The sequence below is a fragment of the Diadema setosum genome, chromosome 14, assembly GCF_964275005.1.
Source record: "Diadema setosum chromosome 14, eeDiaSeto1, whole genome shotgun sequence".
In the NCBI taxonomy this organism is placed as follows: Eukaryota; Metazoa; Echinodermata; class Echinoidea; order Diadematoida; family Diadematidae; genus Diadema; species Diadema setosum.
In genome coordinates, this window is record NC_092698.1 from 14,752,972 (window position 1) to 14,774,943 (window position 21,972).

The 21,972-nt window shown below is 38.6% G+C and overlaps 1 protein-coding gene across 2 annotated transcripts in view; it reads right to left on the reverse strand.

Moving 5' to 3' along the window:
• The window catches only part of LOC140237632 (normal mucosa of esophagus-specific gene 1 protein-like), a 32,665-nt gene extending 12,300 nt beyond the window's left edge, over positions 1 to 20,365 (reverse strand). The window contains exon 1 of one of the 2 annotated variants that reach the window (XM_072317557.1): positions 20,240 to 20,365. In XM_072317557.1, coding sequence (XP_072173658.1) covers positions 20,240 to 20,266 — 27 coding nt within the window. In that variant the 5' untranslated portion in view covers positions 20,267 to 20,365. Of the gene's footprint in view, positions 1 to 14,757; positions 14,935 to 20,239 lie in introns of those variants that run through there. The other variant, XM_072317558.1, reaches the window with a different exon arrangement.
• Positions 20,366 to 21,972: the final 1,607 nt, after the last annotated feature.

A 21,972-nucleotide genomic window follows, 5' to 3' on the forward strand; every position in this document is an offset into this window, starting at 1 on the left:
ATTTCCTTTTTCCTGCCCTTCTCCCCTCCTCCCCCCCCCCCCTCTCTCTCTCTCATGTATCACTTTACCTCTGTGTGCATACTTCTGTACAATTCCTTCTCAATGTTTCGATTATGGGCCCAAAGTTTTGATTTCTTTTGTACATACAAAATAGCTCTCACAGCATGGCCAACTAGCCCTCCTAAAGTAATGGAATCATGCTACATGCCTATTTCACATTTATTTCAAAAGAAAACAATAAAAAAGCGACAAAAAAGGAATAACTCCCTGTCCAAATAACAATGGGAACACGTCACATCACTAACACGTATCAAAATATTATAGTTGGTTATAGTTGTTATTCTGAAGGTTCGTTCATCGGAAAATGAAAAAAAAAAAAAAGGTTCCTTGTTAAGGTTAGTTAATCCGAAAACGAAAATGGTTTTGTAATTCTGAATATTCGTTGATATATACACACCTAACGAATCTTTTCATGTAATATATCTTTGTTTGTATAATTATCTTTTCATGACGGAAAAAGAAAAAAGATAAAATGCAATACAACCTATTTTTATTATGGGATTAACTAACCTTTTGGAATAACGAACCTCATTTCATTAATTTCGGATTGACGAACTTTCCGAACACCAAAAATATTCGTCGGACATGCTGAGGTAGTCTGCATGGGGGATTATTATTTAGCGCTTTGACCTTACAATGACCTCATTTTTTTCTTCTTCTTCTTCTTTTAAAGGAGACCTCCGGATGATTTTCAAATTTTTACATTTGAACATATATAAATTAGTTATACTGGGTACAGAGTTTGAGGATTTATAATGATTGGGATGAAAAATAAGAATGTTTTCGAAGTTTATAACAAATTGCAATGAACAAGGATGATGACATGGCAGCCTCACCATAAGAATGCATGAGATGTGGCTCAAGAAAGCAGCACAAAAGAAGAAGGCATGCATAGATTACACACAGGTGAGCTTGCAAGCATGCGGTATTGTAATGGAATGACACTGCTACATTTCTGAGATATGTGAGGCTCCTATGTCATCATCTTTGTTCAGTGTAATTTGTTTAAGGTTTTTGAAAGTACTGTTTCTCTGCTCAAGAACCACAATAAATTCTACAAATCTATACATGAAGCTGTTGATTTATGTACTACATGATGTGAAATTATGAAAATCGTCCGGAATGCCCCTTTAAAGCCCCGGGCAGCTTTGCTTCTGCATTGCACAGAAGCTTATTTACGCGGACGTGACGGAAATGCATGGAATTCTTGCGCAGGTGTATATCGCTCCAGAGAGCTGCAGGTCGATTTTTTTCCCCGAGTGCTTGGAGAAACGATGGTCAAGAAATGTCCATGGCAGGGCCTTCTTGTTTGACCTCATTTGAGGTAGCTGACCAGAGGGAAATTTCAGATCTAAATCTAAATTCATGGTAAGGGAGTATGCTGTGTATAGATTGCTGACATTTTGGGACACGGGCAGTATTACATCCCTGTAGCCTGCTGGTTACGGGGGCATGTATAATGTAGTTATCAACAGATCTGATTATTGCAACTGACAAACTGTCAATCAGTTGCCATAAGAACAACTGGAATTCTACTGTTTTTGAATAAGTTCGATTAGTTTAAAAGAACAAGTTACTGTCAAAACATGGATCTACTTAACAGTGTGGCTCCATGGTCAAAAGGATCGGAGGCGTGCGGACATACAATCCATCACACACACACACACAAACATACATACATCAAATACCATTCACTTAGGCTTGATGCATCGTCACTTTCAAACTGGTTTAACTCACTCAGCAATCATTTACACAGAATGTAATTATTTTTAGTGATTTGCTGCTGTGTGTTCGACACAAGTGTGGAGCTTTTATACACCCTTGAATCACGCAAGCTTCATCAATAATCACTCAAAATATTTGAAGTCAGGAACAATAACCCAAACATAATGTGCTCCTGTCGTCAGCCCCAAGATGTATAACGATAGCAACATTATGGGGCACATACAACCACACGAACCAGTATTTATCCATGTATGATCTTACACCAATCCATCAGCTGATCGAATGATCGATACGTTGAAGATGTAATGACATCTGATGATGAGGGTATACATTCTGTCAAATCCAGTTTGTTTACATGCAAAGAAAGGATATGACAAGACCAGACAGTCAATTTAATGGATCGTGCAAAGCGTCATTTTACACTTATCTATATTTACATCTATATTGAATCCGTGTCGGCTGGAGTAAACCATGCACTTTTCTATAGCAAATCTGACATGATTCTTTTTTTCTATAAACTCTATTCTCTTGCAGAGTTTGTCTCTTTGTTCAAATAAACTTTGGGGTTTCTGGTGATGCTAAGGAGCCACTCTGTCCTGTTTAATGAAAAAAAAAAAAACATGTATTAATGAAAGCTGATTGTTTGTTTTTAATGACAAAATACCAAGTGAGAGAAAGATATTATCAACGCTGAGGGATGAAATTGTGCTATGGCATTTTTGTTAAATCAAATGCCACCCTCTGCACAAATGTACTTTGACGATCGCAACTACATTTTTCTACCCCCCCCCCTTTCTGACATGTTTGTTTAAAAAAAAAAAGTAAATCATCAAGTCTGTCATAGCAAAATACCATATCCTTGTTCAATGTTATCCTGCGGAAACATTTTGAAATATTTCATCCATTCGCTTAAATGGCTCATAAATTGTGTAATACGCTCATCTTGTTTTGTATAAAAATTATGTGCTTGGCAGAATACAGGATGTGGACACTCACTCATAAGATGTAAAGTCGAACAGATACAATGCTCTTCATAGTCGGACGACAATTTTTTCCTGACTTCATGTCAAGAAATTACATTTAGTGAAAATTCATGCGCCAGAAAATAAGGGGCTTTTCATTTAATTTGCATTTCTGCAATCAAACTTTCACTGTTTCTTTTTGATGAATTTTACTTATTAAAGTCAATTTAAACATTAAATGGGTTTCCACTTTGATATTAATTTTGATAGGCATACATCATTGTGGAGACAGATACCTTTCAATTGTAATCAATGGGAAGTCACGAGCGCATGAGAGAATCGTTCAAAGATAAAGCTATGAGTTTCGAATTTCATTTTCAGCGTGTGTGACAAAATTAGACTGAATTATCCATGATAACGTTTTTTGGGTTTTTTTTCTGACAATATTCATATTATTAGGTCGCACAAATAAATTATATGCTGTTTTGGCTGTAGTGTCCATCGTGAATTTTGGGGTTTTTTGTTGGGTTTGTGTGTGTGTGTGTGTGTGTGTGTGTGTTTGCTATTTGTGTTTTATCTTCTTCTTTTGCCTCTTCCTAGCCGTGGTACCGTTGACGACACACTGGCAAGCAAAAGGTCGTAAGTCCAGTTCTAAAGCAAATATATACATCAGTTCATGTTTCGGGACTAGTCGAACAGCCACCTGTCAATGCAAGTGTTCAACCCAAGGCAAATATTAAATAAGTCAACAGCAAATCATTTGATCTATTTTCATCCCTCCCACTCCGGTTCATCATACAGCCTTCCGAAGTCCTGTTTGAACAGTGATAGTGATGTGCGTTTTAAACCATATTGTATTACTGTAGTAATGTATAATCAACAATATAACGAAGAACCTGCATATTCATTTAGTGTCTGCAGTTTTGGCTGTGCAAAGTAGGCCCTACCTATGCATAATAAAGCTACAACGTAACCATTAGTAAAAATATTGGTAATACGAAAAGTATTATCTCCACACACCAATCACTTCCCCTGCTCAAAGAAGTCGATATTTCTCTATCATTTTTAGATTAGAAAAAAAAACCGCATTTGAAAGCGCATGTATTATAGACACTAAAAGACTTAATCTACACTGCTCTTGCCAGCGCTTCAGATCTACTTGATGTAGGCCCCTATGCACACTGCAATGAATATCTAGCCATCTGAAAGGCACCTAACTTATATTGATTGGAAAGTGTGCAGCGATGACAGATTGCTAATTTTATAGAGCTGTGTTCTTTCATTATGTATAAGGTCACATGCTGAGTATTGATACGTGCACCGTGTAATCTGTTTGATGCCAATGAAAGCTTTGTGGTTAGCTCCATATTTTAGAAGTATAGTATATACACTGTAGAGCAGAGAGAGGAGAGGACATAATGACTGATTGTGACCGTCGTGGTCTGATGCTTGTAAGACCACAAGAACCAAGAAAAAGACAAGCTTATGAATGTGTTTTGGGCCACTCACGCACTCAATTACTTGAAAGTACAAAAAGGGGGTATATACAAGCACACAGAAGCACACAAATATATACACAGAGAACACACACACACAGTCACACAAAACGATCGAGAAAACAAAGACGTGGACAGGACAAAAACAGCAAGAAACATTATGGGAGGGGCAGTTACAGAGAGAGGGAAGAACTTATGGAGAGGAAGCAGGGTTCACAGCATATACAAAGAAATAATATTGTCGTGCAATATTTCACCGACATGAGCATTTTGCTAACCCCAAAACCAGGGTTTCATTCACACCTCTCCTTCAAGCAAAGTAATCCATGAAATGGGAATCGTTTTTCGACATTCAAAATCAAAATCACAATTTATCTAAACTGAAAACGCGTGGGCCTAAATGCCTTGGATTTCCTTATTTTTCCACGAGTATAACCAGGGCCTATGAAATAATATTATGACTTGAGTTACGCGGTATAAAAATTTTCACAGTAAAGAAACATTTAGCTTCACTCCTCATGAACATCATCTGGCAAACTTGCCTGTCAATGTTAATGGTGGCAATTTCTGCTACCTTTCATCACTGTGGTTATTAGCTTCCGTTTACGTACGTCGTTGTGCTATATTAGTACCTTGTCTTGTGTCTTCAACCTCTAAATGTTGACCAATGTTGGCTAAGATGAATCGGCGATTTTGCGGCGCCGCCGGCTCGCCGGTCTGTTTGCTGTAGCATGCATCACTTCGTGGGCACAATTTTCTCCATCACCGCCCCCTGAACACACCACCCACTCACACGCATTGCTACGATAGTCACTGATTAATTGGTAATATCATTCTACAGCATGAATTACATTTTCAATGGGCGGGGGCACGCAAGCGAGGGTGGATAGGGGGGTATTCCGGATGTCATGATAATATGAATGAGCTTTTGCATCTTTAGATTCGACATTCAAAGATAATATGGTACACGCATCTCGTGGAATATTTGGAAAACGTTACATTAAAAAAAAAAAGGAAAGAATATTATTCAGGTACATTGTGACAGGTTAAATCGAGGTATCTGTAACCTCTTATATGGAGATGTGTAGCAGTCATCCTTCATGATACAACGAATGACAGTTTATGGAGTGGTGAGAATATCACGATAATGCAATGTGTCTTCTCATATTATGGGATATCGGGAAATGTCATTAGCAATTCAAACAACAAGAAATAGATTAAAAACAAATTTGATCATTTAATTATTGCGTAATTTTCTCATTTGCTTTTGCAACTTGCAAACTATTAATTGAAATACAATATTCTAGTCTAAACCAAAAGGCCCCTGCCCACTCCCGCTGCATATGGCCGAGCACACACACATTATTACAATGTAATCTGTTCTTTTGTAGGTCTAGGCCCTACTGTCGGGGATTCTCGTGCCAAAATCGACGGCGTAGGGCACGGCAGTGCATATACCCTGTATACCGACATTTTCACACGATTGCGCGATCTAATTATAATCTAACTAAATCACAAGGCTTACTACATCCATGGACCTAAGGTCCCTGCTACAACTTGACCTATTTACTATGTACATATTATAGTACATATATATGTATGTATATATATATATATATATATATATATATATATATATATATATATATATATATATATATATATATATATAATACATGTATATCTGCATATACAGTAGAATATTATGATTATATTAAAGCTCGAACTGTTAAATTCGAACCTTTTTCTATACCAGATATAGCATATAATCATTATGTATAGCTTATAGGTTTGTGTTTTCCCCCTTTAATTGACGATACATCCATTCACAGCACCCTCATGCATGCCGAACACTTTGCCTGTGCTCTCTCTTCCCTCGGCGCTCTCTTTGACGAGGTACGCGATGTCATCTCTCACCAGCAAGCAACATCTTCATAGTCATCATCATCATCATCATCATCTCTTCTCCATACATGCACTGGTCTGATGATGATGCGCGCAGCGGACGAGTTAGGCGGAAGATCAAGGAGCTCCGAACACGCTTGATAAGATCAACGGGAATTGTCACTCAGTCTTGTCCATCGCCCCCTCCCTTCCCTTCCCTACACTCTTGGCTCAAGAGCGCTGATGAGAATGCGATAAGCACTGAATATAGGGTCATTATGTCAGGCATTCCAGTAATCAATTACGTTATTCATTTAATAATCATATCATATCGTTAAGTTATCTGATAGAAATAATGATTATGTTTTGTATTCTGAATATTGTCCGCTCTTTCTGTTGTTTTTCTTGATTCAGTATTTATTTATCTACTCATTCTTATTTGGGGGCTGGCATTAAATACAAATGACTGATAATCATGTTTGGCTCATCTCTATTCCCAGAGGACATTGAAATGATAAATTCATGTGCATTATTAGTTGTTTGGTTGTACGGCGAGTGCGCAACAAATCTTATGGGGCGTAATGATCCCTTTAAAACATTCATGACTAACTTTCACTTCGGAACTAGATGGTATACAGCTCCCCATCTTCCTGATTAGAAAATCTGCACGAAATTTTGCCTGATCATGGAGGGGAATGTACTGTTTCATGATTATAATGTTCTCATGTTAAAAGAGGGTCTATTCTCTTTAATTGACAGTCCCCTTCAAATCTATTGATTCAGGGGGTATATACAACGAAAAAAAAAATGTTGATTGCCTTGCATGAGACTATCAGTTCTGTCGTTTCAGCGAGGAGAAAAATAATAAACTAACGTGAATTTCCACTGACAGTATACCGTACCTTGGTAATGAGACTATATGGTACGCCTTCCGGAAAAATAATAATCACCCCTCACTTTGGTCGCCTTTTTCTCATTAGCCCTAACACCCTTGTTATGAGTTTGGCATCATTACGACTAGAACTGATGTGCAAGGTAGAAACCCCGACCATCTTCTCAATCACACAGTTAATTGTGCATGACAAATGGTGCTCGCGAAGCATTACAGTTCAGAAGTGTGTGAATGTGTACAACACGATCTGCTTCTTTTCTTCTTCTTCTTCTTCTTTTTTTTTTTTTCGAAGGAGAACATTGTATTAAATATTTGCCATTGCACATGGAATACCGCTTTAACAATGCTTGTAGGAATCTTGAAAATGGTTTGAAATAAGTGTTAAAAGCAAACTGTAATCAAACACACACACACACACACACATACACACCCACTCACACACACACCCACGCACACACACACACACACACACACACACATACACACACACACACACACACACACACACACACAAGAGGTTCAAGCTCTCCGTCTTACAGGTCATTGATCGACTGCGAATGGGTTTAGTACCCGCGGCAGTTTTGGATTACCGCTGCGGTCCGTGGTGTATAAGATACCATAACCACTCCAGAATAAAGGCAAAGCCACTTGAATACGTCGTGCTGTCGGACAGGGAAGAACCGGACTGAAAAAGGCACGGTGAGTGCTGTAATGACACGAACTCCGGATATCTCCTGAAGATGTTGAAGAATTGGTTCAGCAAAGGGAACTGAATGCTGTAAAACTTGTACACTAAAGTTCTTTGTCATCTCAGTGCACAATGTCTCTTGCACCGGAAAGATTCAATTCATCAAAGGAGTTTGTGCCGCAAAACTCGTAATGAAGAGTTCATATAGCTATATGCACATGTTCTATCGCATGAGAAAGAATGAATTCAAAGTGGACTGAGGCTTGAAAGCACCGGTCCAATTCTGTATCATTTTATTTCAGCATAGACTACAGTATCCATTATGTTATAAGTTAGTAATTGCAGAGATGAATGGAGACGCTGGTCGACGTGGCGTAATGGGTTTCATACAGGGATCCTTACACTTAGGCCACTTTAGTCAAATCTGCCAACACTTTTTTTTTTCGGTATACTTTCCCACGAATTCTATCATGAACACTCACTGAAAATAGCAATGTTACTTTTGATTTCTCCGTTTCTCTTTCACAAACACTGATTATCCGGGGCTTACAGCCAAACAAGCTTCATTTCATGTAGGTCCCCTCATATACTTTTTCTTGTACAACCCCATTTCGATTTTTGACCAGTTATCATTATAATCACTGTTATTATCGATGTATTTTTTGGAATTGTTAATGACAAGATAAAAGAACTTGTGCTGTTATCTTTTTATGTAATATTGATATACGAAAAGTATGAAATACATTGAAATTGAAAAATTGAAATTGAAATTGATTTGGAAACCTTTGGACTCTTCCAATAAAAGCTCAATAAATGCTAGTAGCTTATGCGTTTTAAAAAGAATGTGAAAAATGAATTTGATTTGTTGCCTTCTAGATATTCCGCACGTTATTTTTTTATTGTGTAAAAATTATTATTGTGAAGAAATAACACAAACTTCTCTGAGTCCTAGATCGTTTCTAAAACACAACTCATGATCTCTATCACATCTATTTAGAGGGTGAACAATTCAAACGATTGCTTATCTTTCAGTTTCATCAATCTGTACATATTTTTGATCTTGCGATAGTAAACATAAACCTGCACATCACATGACTGTATATTTTGATTCGCACCATTCATTGCAGGCGATATTCCACTCTGTTGTGACGCAATGGCTTTCACGGTCATTGAATTACAGCCGCCTCTCCTTAATTGGATCATAGTACGCTGTCAGGGCCGGATCCAAGAATTCCGTAAGGGGGGGGGGGGGGGGGGCGGCGCAAACAATATTTCTTCCGGGTTTCATCTCATTTTTTTTCTTTTTATTTCTTTTGTTTTAACAACAAATAAAGAGGGGCGCCCCCCTCTGGATCCGCCACTGACTTTGATATTGTGCAACGCAGAATCCAAAGATTCATCTATAGCATCATGCAACAATGGGCGATTTCGCTGTAATCACAGTCCTGCATTAAGGGCATCGGAAACAGCAAAACCAACCGAAATGTCGGGATTAGCTTTAATAGTTTTATCATCTGATCTTTAGATACACTACTAGCGGTCAGATGATGCTGTAATCTTGTTCAGCGACGTGACATTGGAAATCCACACCACATGCCGTGCCTGCAAAATGCCACAATAAACCGTGCACGATCGTCCCTTTAGGGTTGTGAAGTGAGCGCACGCCGCTTATTCTATCTGCGACTAAAATAGATTATTGGTCCGGAGGATTCCATGTCTCCTCTGGAAGCTTCTGTTTGACATTGACCCGGGCCTCTTGTTGTTTGTGATTGCAACCAACACCGAATTCGACTGAAACTCAATCTGAGAGTCCTACATTTTTTTCCCTGTATCTTCTAGCTGGTACTTCACCTCTCTATCTATCTATCTATCTATCTATCTATCTATCTATCTATCTATCTATCTCCATTATCTCTTTCTCTTTCTCTGAAGACTCTATGACGTCATGATGCCTTTAAAGCTTCTTGTACGTTATCATTTGTCAAGCCCGCTGGCTTTCTTAATGACTGCAATGACATGATCGAGGGAGCAAGGTCCGTTCCAGCTCATAATTGGAAATTGTAAATTATCCGTTTCAAGCAGTGCTGCGATACCCTTCCTTCTTTCTCTGTGTACCTTATCTTCCCTTTCGCCATTTTCTGTTTCCTGTTATATATCCATCTATCACCCAATCTATCCATCAGCCAGTTTATGTATCTATATGATATCTACATTGTATCTGTGTGGATATGGTCTCTGTATCCAATTACTTGTAGCTTAGCTTATGTAGCGTAGCTTAGCTTATGATGATGGTCCCCTGCATTTCATTGTTATCATTTCCTACTGCTTCCTTTCATAATGATATTCGTTCTTGAAAAAAAGAAAATGTATTTAAGATCCAAACGTTACGAATATTAGCTGTATAAATGACTATGTAAGTATTTTGTTGATTTGTTGATTTGTATTGATTTTGAAATGCAGAAATAAAAACTGAACTGAACTGAACTGAACTGAACTTAACTTTTACTTCGACACTAACATTGTTAGATATTGAAGGTAATAAAAATCACGTAATTTTGATGAAAAGAAGAGAATATTAATATAAATTTGTGAATCATTATATTGTCATCCAACTTATTGTATCTGTGGGTTGCTGTTGTTGTTGTTTTTTCAGATATACTGTCCATGATTTTTCGTTTCTTGTAGACCATGTAGGCCTACACCAAATGATTTCCCTCTTTCATAGTGACAATTGCATATACACAGGCTTATGATATGCAAATCTTCAGCGCAACAACGATAATGACAAAACACGGATATAATATAGTTACTGCGTGGGAAGGTATTTGATGTGCGTGACTGTATACGCACTGTACGTGTATTTAACATCACTAATCATCAAAAATTGACCCATTTCTGGGAAATGAGTAAACAACAACAAACTATTGGTGCGTGACCGGGTCTTAAAGGTGGATATTATACAGTTATTCAGAAATTTCGGAGTTGTATACGAATAGATACCATTCATAACTAAGATCAATGATTCGCGTATCCACGCTTGTCCGTAAATATATATATATATTTGGGGGGGGGGAGGGGGGAGGGGCGGGGGGGGGGGGCAGGGATGGTGAAAGAGTACGAAGAGACACTGATGAATGAAACTCCGCGTGGGGTTGATATTCAACCATACTGTCGACCCTATGGGGCTTGTCATTTTTGTCAGTTGACAAAGCCCTATTGGTTAACATTTGTTGAAGTCAACCTCACACGGAGTTTCATCCCCCTCCCTTGTCTCTTCGTAGACTAAATATATTGCAATTTTGAAAGAAAAAAAAGTTTTTGCAAAATGATGGCTAGCATGGTGTATGCTGCTTGTTCACAATTACCTATATCTAGATCATCGCGATCTATTATATTCCTCCTATACACCCCATCAAAGTACAAGTAGTGTTAGAACGCGGTTGTTTGATCAGTGTACTACTTTCCTATATGGCTTGCCTCCCGCCTGTTTACCACTCCACCATCGTAGGTTTTGTTTTGACAGGGAGAATGTACACTGTAATACGTTAATGTGGTTGCGAGGGTCTTGTAATCTGGGAGTTATATTACAGTTCCGCCTTGTGCCATTATGTGCATGATGTTAAACCAAAGTCCCGGATTAGATTTTCTGTTGACATGTAAAGTGTGTATGGAATTCCTTCCTTGAGATGGGTCATATCGAAATCAACCGCTTAAAATCCCCCGAAACCGTAAAATCGTGTGTTAGTGACAACGGTCGCTAGGCAACCAGATCATTTGAGATTTGAAAAGGAAACGGAAACCAGGTGCATAGCGAAATTGTGATCCATCACGAACATGAGTCCCACGTCACTAATCGCTCCACTGGCCCCGCCCCCTGACAACATGGAAATGACATCACTGATAAATCCATAGCCTGTAGGTACCTGAAAAGCGGATCATGTGCTGAGTCTATTGAGGATTCCATAATCTCATAACAGGCAGTCATTTTAACAGAACAAACAAGAAATGTATATAACATTATGCACTCCAACACCCTCTCCTTCCTTGCTTACCTATCTATCCATCTATATCATATGTATTTTTTTTTCTTTCGCCCCTTTTTCTCGAATTTCGCGTGTTCGAAGTGAAGGGTCTTTTCACAAGATTGCAACGCGTCCACAACAGAAATTACTTCCTTGTGTTGATTATATATTATATATATATATATATATATATATATATATATATATATATATATATATATATATATATATATATATAATAGTTACTTACTGAATCATACATATATTAACCAACCCAACGTTTCCAACGTTATAGGATATTCATCCATGGTAATATGTATTTTGCTTATCTCTGTCCCATAACACGACCCGTCATGGTTGAAAAGAGAAAGACTACGTGCAAAGAGGGTGCAAGAGGAACCCCCTGCGTGACATTGGTCTTGGTTATGAATGGTATACTACAATGATTATTTTTGTTGTAACCCCGCGTTTTTAACCAGGGTCACGCACACAGATTTGCTTTGTAATGCTTAATTGTTTTCTCCTTTTTTTTCTTTTTGTATTCTACTACTACACAAAAATTGCTCCAAGTTGAGTGTGCACAATGAACTGCCTTGAGGTATGCAACGGTATTGGAATTTTTATTCATGTGGGTGCCACTATATTTGTAATTCTTATTGCCTGAGGCAGTTGATGCGCGGAAGATGCGGGGCGTTAGTAATTCTGAAGGTTTGTTAATCCGCAAATGAATTAATGTGGTTCGTTCTTCCGAAACATGTAAACGATCCTTTTCTTTATTTTCGTGTCAACAAACTCTTCGGAATATGTAACGGCATTTCATTTCCGGATTAACAGACCTTATTAGAATAAAGAACTGTAACCGAGGGTACGTGCTCACATAATATACATACATCTTTCCTTCCCGTCTTTTGTTTGTCTGTTTGTTTATTGTTTGTTTTCTGTTCCGGCTCCATCTATTCCTGAAAAGTAGGCTCACATTCTTTTTATCATGATTTTATGCAGTGTGTCTGATATAAATAGTGAATTAATCACAAATTGATGATTAAACGTAAAGATCACAAATCAGGTCGAGGTCGAGTTTCTGCGCCACGACCAGTGAATCGACTGACTGATGTAATACATGACGTATAAATGAACATTTGAGAGCTACATAATTTGAGCCCCATCCCCGCCCACCTCTGCCACGGATCCACGTTGCATAATAATTCTACCACGTCACTGAAACCCGGAACAGAGAATGGCCTACGTGCGGAGCGGTCTTGCGGGAGTGACCAGAGAATGAAGCCCGATCATTGTTTACTGAGAAACATAGTAAGCGTGACACGAATTGATCCTGGTTATGAATGACAGATTATTTGTACCGATCTGAGTTAAGGAATGACCGCGATCTCCACCTCCCCACCCCATCGCCCCCCCCCCCCCCCCGTCATCCCACACCGCTATAGTTTTCTCAATGCCCACAAAGATAAACATTGCCCCCTGTTGGACAAACATACAAACTGACAAGCAAAGCCACCCCCTCCCCCCCCCCCCCCCGGGTGTGGACGGACGACGCCTGCCAGATTTGTTTTCTTGTTTTAATTTCTCTTTCTCTTCTTCTTCTCCTCCTCTATTTTTTTTTTCTTTATTTCTTGCACATAGGCCTCTGGATACAATCTTTATGCTTCTGCACATTTTATTAATAGTAATGTGCATGATTGTACTTATCATTACGAGTATCATTACATTCACAATAAACATGTGCATTGTAGAATTTAGCGTCATTTGATCTCATAGATTCGCCTGTCTATCGGAGAGGGGTTTCAATCCACAACGTATATATCGATTGTTACTAATAATTAGGAAATGTGATTCTTTTCAAATTCGTATGATTATTTCGGGAGTTTCGCTCAGGACACAGCGTGCATACACTAATTTTCTAATATCCTATTGATTTATTATTATTATATTTCAAAACGTGTATAATCGTCTCGTCCGTTACGCATGTGTAAGCCCACTTTCAATGGACACTTGGGAAGAAAAAGAAATACGCGAAGATGCTAACATAATCATGTATAAAATACTTCAAATTAGGTACGAACAATAAATCATACTGACATACATAATGTTACAAAGTGTATACTGATTTTTTTTTTTTTTTCAATTTGAAATGATAAGCGCTTGACCGGTTAGGGAAAACATATGGAAAGGAATATGTATCTAATCTAAATATCTATCTACAGGAATATCATTGAAAAAACAAGAAGAAAATAAAAGAAACAACAAACCAGCATCAATCTATGACCAAACCATCATGGAGTATTGGTGGAAATTATCAATAAGATAAAAATTAGACAACTACCGGAAGCAAAAACAACAATAACATCAACGCAAAAAAAAAAAATTAAAGACGAACAAGCTAGAATACATTTTGATCGATGCTGTGTAAAGAAATTGAATAATACTAGCTAAGGAGGTCTGGGAGTGTTTCATAAAGCTGTTCTTAAAGTTACGAACGACTTAAGAACGACTGGAACATGTTCTGATGTGCTATACTTATCAGAATATCAATAATTCAGCACAAGAACTGATAACCAGTCTTTCTTAAATCGTTCGTAACTTTAAGAACGGCTTTATGAAACACCCCCAGGTATACTATCAATGATGTGGTGAAGGTGACAAAAGAGATGCGCATTGAAGTTGGGAGGAAGGAGCGATGCGGCCTTGAAAAGATATTCTCTTCTCAACCAATTCAAAATTCACCATCACTACAGCATGCTGAGATCTAATAAAAAATCGTGATCTGAGGTGAAATAAAAGAGAGAATCAATCTTCATTTTGTTTGTTAAAGTTTTGATTGCATTGTTGAAAAAAAAAAAAACCGTGGGTAACGCGCACCGTATTGATCCGTTAGACTGTCTGCCATAAAGTATATCATAAGCTTAACGAAAAGAGAATCAATAGAGCTGATTAAGTCATGGACATAATTATGCAAATATTTATCGCTTAAAGAAATTAATGAATATGCGAAAAGAAGAAATATTCATACCTTTTATGTTTAAAAAAAAAAGGGAAAAGGTTTCCGTCACAGTCGGTGGTTTTTATTCCCGGTTCGGCACGAGGGATGCTTTCCTTTGAAATATCGTTGAACTCCTCAATAATGTTTAAAACGTGGTGACTTCCAGTGATAGAACTCCCTGACAAAAATCCTCCGCTGATAAGTCGGCGAAACTCTCCACTTGAAATTTGGACTTTCGCCGGCCGGCCGGCGTTTAATATTAACCAACATTGCGAGTGGACGTGACAAAATGCACGTAGGCCAGAAATTACTCTCACGCTTACAGCGAGTAACGAATTATGCAAATGAGAATCCGGGTACTTCTGCTGCATCGTCATTCTAATCTCCGCGGTTTTGAATTTACTTCTGAATGAGAGAGAGAGAGAGAGAGAGAGAGAGGGAGAGGGAGAGAGAAGGAAGGAGGAAGAGAAGTTGAGAGAAGTAGGCTGATGTCCTCTCACGTGCATGTGCCAACCAAAAGAAGTATGACGTACGCAGATGAAATTGATTCGTTAATTCGCTGACTCGACTTGTTACTTGTTCGACGCTATAGTTTTTCAATCTTTCGCAGATATAACTCGAGCCGACACTACCTTTTCCGCCAACAACCCTCTGGGATGCTGCAACGTTTTTGTCAGCGCGTCGATAAGTTCTCCATGGTGATATTCCCATCAACCACCACGGCACCGCCACAAAAACCAGAGAGGTCTTTTTTCGTCGGCGGCGCTGACTCCTAACCACCACGAACGTTTGTCAGAGGCCGATTTTTTAGATTTGCGCCACCTACGGCCTGTCACGGACAAGCGGGCGTCACCGATGACGCATTTCTGAGAATTCTAGATTCTTCTAGCTCAGTTTAGTTTCAGTTCATTTTTTCAGTTTCATTTCCAACGAACAATATGCATAAGTGAAAATAACACTGGGAAATAAAAATTCGACCATTTTGAACATGTTGGGGCACATCTTCCCCAGCACTAAGAACCTAATAAGAATCAGGTAAAAATATCTGAAATTGTAATCTCAAAAATATAGTTTCTGGGTTATCTATATATATAAAAGTCTCGAACTACTGCTGCTGCTGCTGCTGCTGCTGCTGCTGCTGCTGCTGCTCGCACTTGCTCGGTGCACTCAGGCGGAACGCGAAGGGCATTCATAGGTCATTGCATTGAAAAACTGCCTGTGTCGTTCCTACTAGGCAGGAGGGATGATGAGTGTACACTCGTGCGAATGTGCACTTAGTTGACTCAATACAGCACAAGTTTATGTCAATTTTATGAAAAGAAGTAATAAACTGCGAAGGTATAATGAAAAAAATATTATGTTTCTGTGTACTTTATTCATAAATCATCTTCATTTCAACCTATCTGTAATAACATCTTACCCACTTGCAAATCGACGTGTCCATAGTGTCCTCGAGCCCCCGAGATAGCGCTGGGACATTCCATTCTATGACGGGGTTTTTATTTTGCAACGTTATCAACTAACTCTCATGTAAGCAAGTTCTTTCTATGGCTAATCTATTCTATAATGTATCATAATCTATCTATGCTTAGATAGCCTAATTCAATTTTGCAGAGACATAGAAAAAGATTTGTTTTATAATCGTGATACGTTCAACTACTCATTTACCCTGTGCTGGAATCCGCATGTCTGCTCCGCACGTGTTATCGCTATCGCTCAAACTTCGATCGCGATGGCTTGTATGTAGGGGAAGCATGGGGCTGAAAAAAAAAAAAAAAAAAACACGCAGCACGTGGCATGGTACAAACAAATCGGACGTAAGAAGTCGTACATTCAAGAGCTAAAACAGACAAATAGCGAAATCAATGTCCACTGAAAAGGTCTTGACACTGTAATGTATGTTCCAAAATCATGTTTGGCTTAGTTTTGAGAGGATTTTCAAGGTTTTCCTCGCTCGAGATCAGGAATGAGATAGCTGAACTAGGTACTCATACAACGTGTACTGTAACATGTGCAATGTGACTGCTGCATGCATCGAGTGCGACAAGACCGCTAGGAATGCACCAGCTACGCGGTGTGCTGCAAATTCTTGGGGCGAAATTAGACTTCATTGTTCAGCCCGTGTAGTATTTATATTTTCATAATAATTCTAATTCTTCATAAAATCACGATTAAAATACTTGATATATTCGTTATATATTTCAGAAGCGTAATATGAAATATTTGGAGGGTTTTTTTCAGTCCGAGAGAAAAAGACTTTTGAATAAAAAAGTAATAATAAACAAAAATTCTTAACTCAAGTCTAAATTCCATGCGCCTTCTTGCAGTTCCCCGCAGTTGCCCATGGATACGATGCATAAGTAATCAACTGTTTACAGAAGGCGTTTTCACATCAGCCCGATAAAAATCCAAGCTCGAGATATTTTTTTTTATTCCACCAAGTCAGAAAATAGCGCGCTATTTCGAAATATCGGGCTGATGTGAAAACGCCTAGAGTCGTACCTACCCTACTGCTCCTGTTAGATTGTAATTGAGAGCGATTGTGATTTTATCGGTGGTGTTTATAGTTTTATAACCCTAGCCAATAAAAAAAAAAGACAAATTCAAACATCAAATGGTGTGACAGTTTTAGTCAGAATTCCCTATCGATATCACTTGTTGCCACGATAATTTTCAGATTTCACTTGCTTCATTATCGAAGCTGTTTGACGTTTGAAAGAACTGCTTCACAAGAAATCACCTTTGATTTATCATTTATTTTCACAAATAAGAATTTTTATCACTTACATATTTCTTTTATTAGTTTAATGTCATAATATTTCATGATGGTATGTGTTCTGTCTTTACATGGCAAGATGGGATTTTTTTCCATCCAGGGTCAAAGAAGAAAGTGACAGCAAGGAAACAAAAAGGATAGGGAGGAAATGAAGAGGACAGAATGAAATACCTGCTCAGCAGGCTCTTTTTTTTTTATTGATTTAACACAATGGTGAACGCAGTACATCAGATTATAAGTACAATTCTAAATAATTTATTAGTTGAAAAATTAGCAAAGAAAACGGGATTTCATCAAGTTCTAAATGAAAACTAAATAAATTAGCATCGCCATATTCACTAAAGAATAGACCTAATGCAAACTTATTGTCAAGCTTTTGGTTGAGTTTCTTTAGAGACACAAATTTTGGTAGCAATAAATCCGAGTGAACAAGCAAAATGAAAAAAAAAATGATAAAATGCAGGTCTCTAGACCATTCCTGTCTGTGCACGAGCGAGCATCAGCACCGTTTCAGTGTCACTCTCGTCATCGGCCTCGGCTACTCGTGTCATGTCGTACTCGCCATCAACGTCATGCTCATGGTCACACGAAATAAATTGCATCATAAGGGTTTGTACGTCAACATCACCAGAATCATGGACATTAACTTCATCATCACTATCATCTCAAGTTCTCAACCACAGCAAATCCCTGAATATCACTCCCATCATCATCACATACTCTTCATTCTCACAAAACACATCAGCAAACGAGACCTAGCTAGACATTAGTTATACACAAAAATGAAACGGAGGTGGAAAACAAGTAATGAATACACGAAGACTATCGACAGTGGTATTTTACCGTAGAAAAAAAATACACAGAACATCTTGCACCGGAAAAAAAAAGATCGAGGTAAAAAACTACGATGAGGAAAACTAGGGTGAAAACCCGATGCCTGGAAGACGAACGATGAAAACACTTTACGGTAAGAATGCTAACTCGAAAACAAACGAGTGGGTACCGTACAAAGAACGACGTTCTCGCACACACGTAGATCATCTACATCGTGTTCAATAAAAAAAAACTCACTCGAACAAAAACTCACCTCTGAATTGTTGCAAACGAGATAATCACTTAAAATAATGAACAAAACACTCTCAGAAGTACGATTGTACTCTGAGAATAAAAGATATAGAATGATAAGAAAGCAAAAGAGAAAAAAGAGGGAGAAATGGACGGGAAACCTAGAGAAGTTACGCAACACTCACTAACGTAGCTGGAATTCGACACACACAGCTATGTTTGTAATCAGATATCCACGCACTCTCTGAGGAGATCGATCGATATCACGATACCGCGCGCAAGAAATCACTGCAGTTGCTGGGACAACAAAGACACATGCGCGCTGTAAACATGAATATTGATTACTTTCTCAGCAGGCTCGAACTCCTGGTAGGTGTTTTGGACAATAAGAGACATTCTAAAATACATTTCTTTGCGTGTAATAATTTTTCTGAGTCCATGAAGGATCTCTGTGATTGGCTGAAATTATTCTACAGCTCCTGGCCTTGGCTAAGTCTGAGGTCGTAGGACGCCCTCTTTTGGTCAAAAATAATGCACCCCACGCTGGATGTTTCAGATTTTCGCAAAAACTGTTCGGTTTTCACCACAATTTGCTTGGTTGTGGTGGCCCTACCAAGTTTCCAGCGTACTGAACACATTCCCGGTCATAATTTTTTGTTTAGTGTGCTTGAAACAATTTTAAGCGGGGTGACGGTATTCGGGCCCCTGACGAGGTGCGGGCGGACGCCGAGGCGCGTAGCGCCGAGCCTAGCTGCCGAGGCGCGCGCGCAGCGCGCGCCGAGGCAGCTAGTTAATATATATTACTTTTTTTTTTTGCAAAAACGCCAAACTTAGTCAAAAGACCGTATCCTCCTTGAGTTGTGAACTCCGCGTTGATAGGAAGGTCATTAACCTGGCGGGTTATCTCCAAAAGAAAAAAAAAATCTTGTTTTGAATTATGTAAAGTCTGACATGCAAAAGTTAAGAAGAAAGTTTTCTTATTAGCTTTTTGTTTGCTTGTTTACTCCGCGTTAAAAGATTTCTGCATCGCGGGAGCATGTCACTTCTAAGAAATGCTCCGCGTCACACAACAATATATGGGGGGGGGGGGAATGTATCACACAAGAAAATACACGCAAGTAAGATATAAAAATGTCTTTATTGTTCTACATTCAACTCTAGTTTCATTTCTTTATGATAATCATGATTATGTAGGCATTTACATATGTTGTTGTTTTAAAGAACGAAAGGAGAAGGCATTTACATATATCTCCACATTTATCAGTGGGTCTATATAAACTTGCCATGACAAGCAATGACTTCTCAAATGATGTTGTTGAAGTTGTTTTCATTTATTGATTGTCATATTAACTAGGGGGAAAAAAGGCCAATGACAATAGGACAGACATCATAGCCTCGTGACAATGTGCATTTGATGAGATTGGGAAATTGACTTTCATGAAGACATGAACAAGGAAGAGATATCACAACTCCATGAATCTCTATCTTTTATCTGATTGTAATGAAACTATGACAACTCCATAACTTCCTCCTCTTGGTTTGATCGTAATTCATCTTTCATGTTTCTATTTGGTTATTTGATATCGCTTTCACTATTGAGTAGATTTATGTGTATATGGTATTTTACAATTTCCTGGGGAGAAAAGTCACAGGACACGTACGCGAACTCACCTCCTTATCCACTTCCGCATTCCCCATCACTTACTCAACAGACAATGTAAAATGCGTCTTGACAAAACTCGGGAACGTCCCTTTTGGACTGCCTATACACACACACAAGTATGTACAGTATACACTGTGCCACTGAAACCACGCAAGACTTCAACATCAACGTGTATACTGAGTATATGTGTGAGTTTCGTGTGTGCGTGTGTCACGCTCATAACACGATGCCGACATGGAGTGTTCCCGTACATAATGGGACAGCTGGAAATTCTTGGGCGATTTCCGCTGCGGATCTGGGGTGAATGACCCTTGTTCGCACAACCGCCTCCCCTGGCCCACATCGCGTCTCACCCCATTGGTCAAAAGTATAGTAAACAGAGGAAGAAGTCAGTATGGAGCAAAGAGATAATAGAGCACGCGCCGCTTAGCGGCGCTCTATCATCTTTCCTATGGAGACTTAGGATAGAGATACCAGTAGTATCGTGAAGAAGGTAATACAAGAAAGGGGAAATGGAAGATGATAGAGAAGTAGAAGAAGCAGACGAAGAAGACAAAGACAAGAAGAAGAGGGAGAAGCAGCTATACGCAGAAATTGTCACTGACCGTTACATGAAGTGTTCAGACTGGTTCGCCGCCTTCTTTCTCACACAGATCGACCAATCTACGGGAAATATACTCTCTCCGCAGAATGATTCTTGCTTTCTTAGCGAGTGAAAAAAAAAACACACACCCACAAGAAGCAAAGAGAAGGAAGACGACAAAAATTAAAGGTGAAACACATTGTAGGTACATGCATTACATCATTTGAGGAACATACCCTGTAAGAAATTTAACACGGAAGGAACAAGCAAAAGGTGAAGGAAAAGAATACACAGGAGTAAAATTTTTATAAAATACACAATGCACCGACTACATGTACGATATGTAAATAAAGACGTGAAGATGGAAGTGTGGAGGTGAAATACTACATGTACATGAAACAAATACATTTAAGGGATGGTAAAGTTTTGGATGAGATGGGGATTAAGGTTTTAACTTTTTGTGAGATAATTAGACACCAACTACGTGTATATGAAATATCAATGAGCAGCAATTGTACAAGGAATTCAAAGTTTATTTGATGAAAATTGGTTTTGAAATGGCCGAGATAGTCAAAGACAGAGGTCATGATGAAAGGTGGGTCCCACCTTTTATTAGGAACGCTATGTTTTACTCTGTTTTTTTTTTTTTTTTTGATCTAAGCCTTTTCAAAACCGGTTTTCATCAAATAAACTTTTAATTCCTTATAGATTTGATGCTCTTTAATATTTCCATCCTTTTAAGGTTAGTCTTGGACCTATTGGCATTTTTACTCTGCCATTTCTTCTGTGTCCAACGATCAAGTACACCGGTCTCAAACACGTACAAGATGCATGTCGGAAATTACACTAGTTTCACTCAAGATATCCCTGTAATATAATCATGTGATGCTTGTTTATTTTGTTTGGTTTGAGACATGATAAGAGGAAGTGACAAGTTTCCTGTGCTTCTATGTGATGTATTTTCATTTTCTGCAGTGTCATTACTTTAAGACAGATTGTATGCAGCACATTACACTGAATAGCAAGTTATGAAACTAGGTGCATGCTATTAACAGTTTAACACACACACACACCCACACCCCCACACACACACACACACAAACAAACAGTTGCTAATTCATCATCAGAGTCATCCTTTCATATCTGCCTTCCTACTCC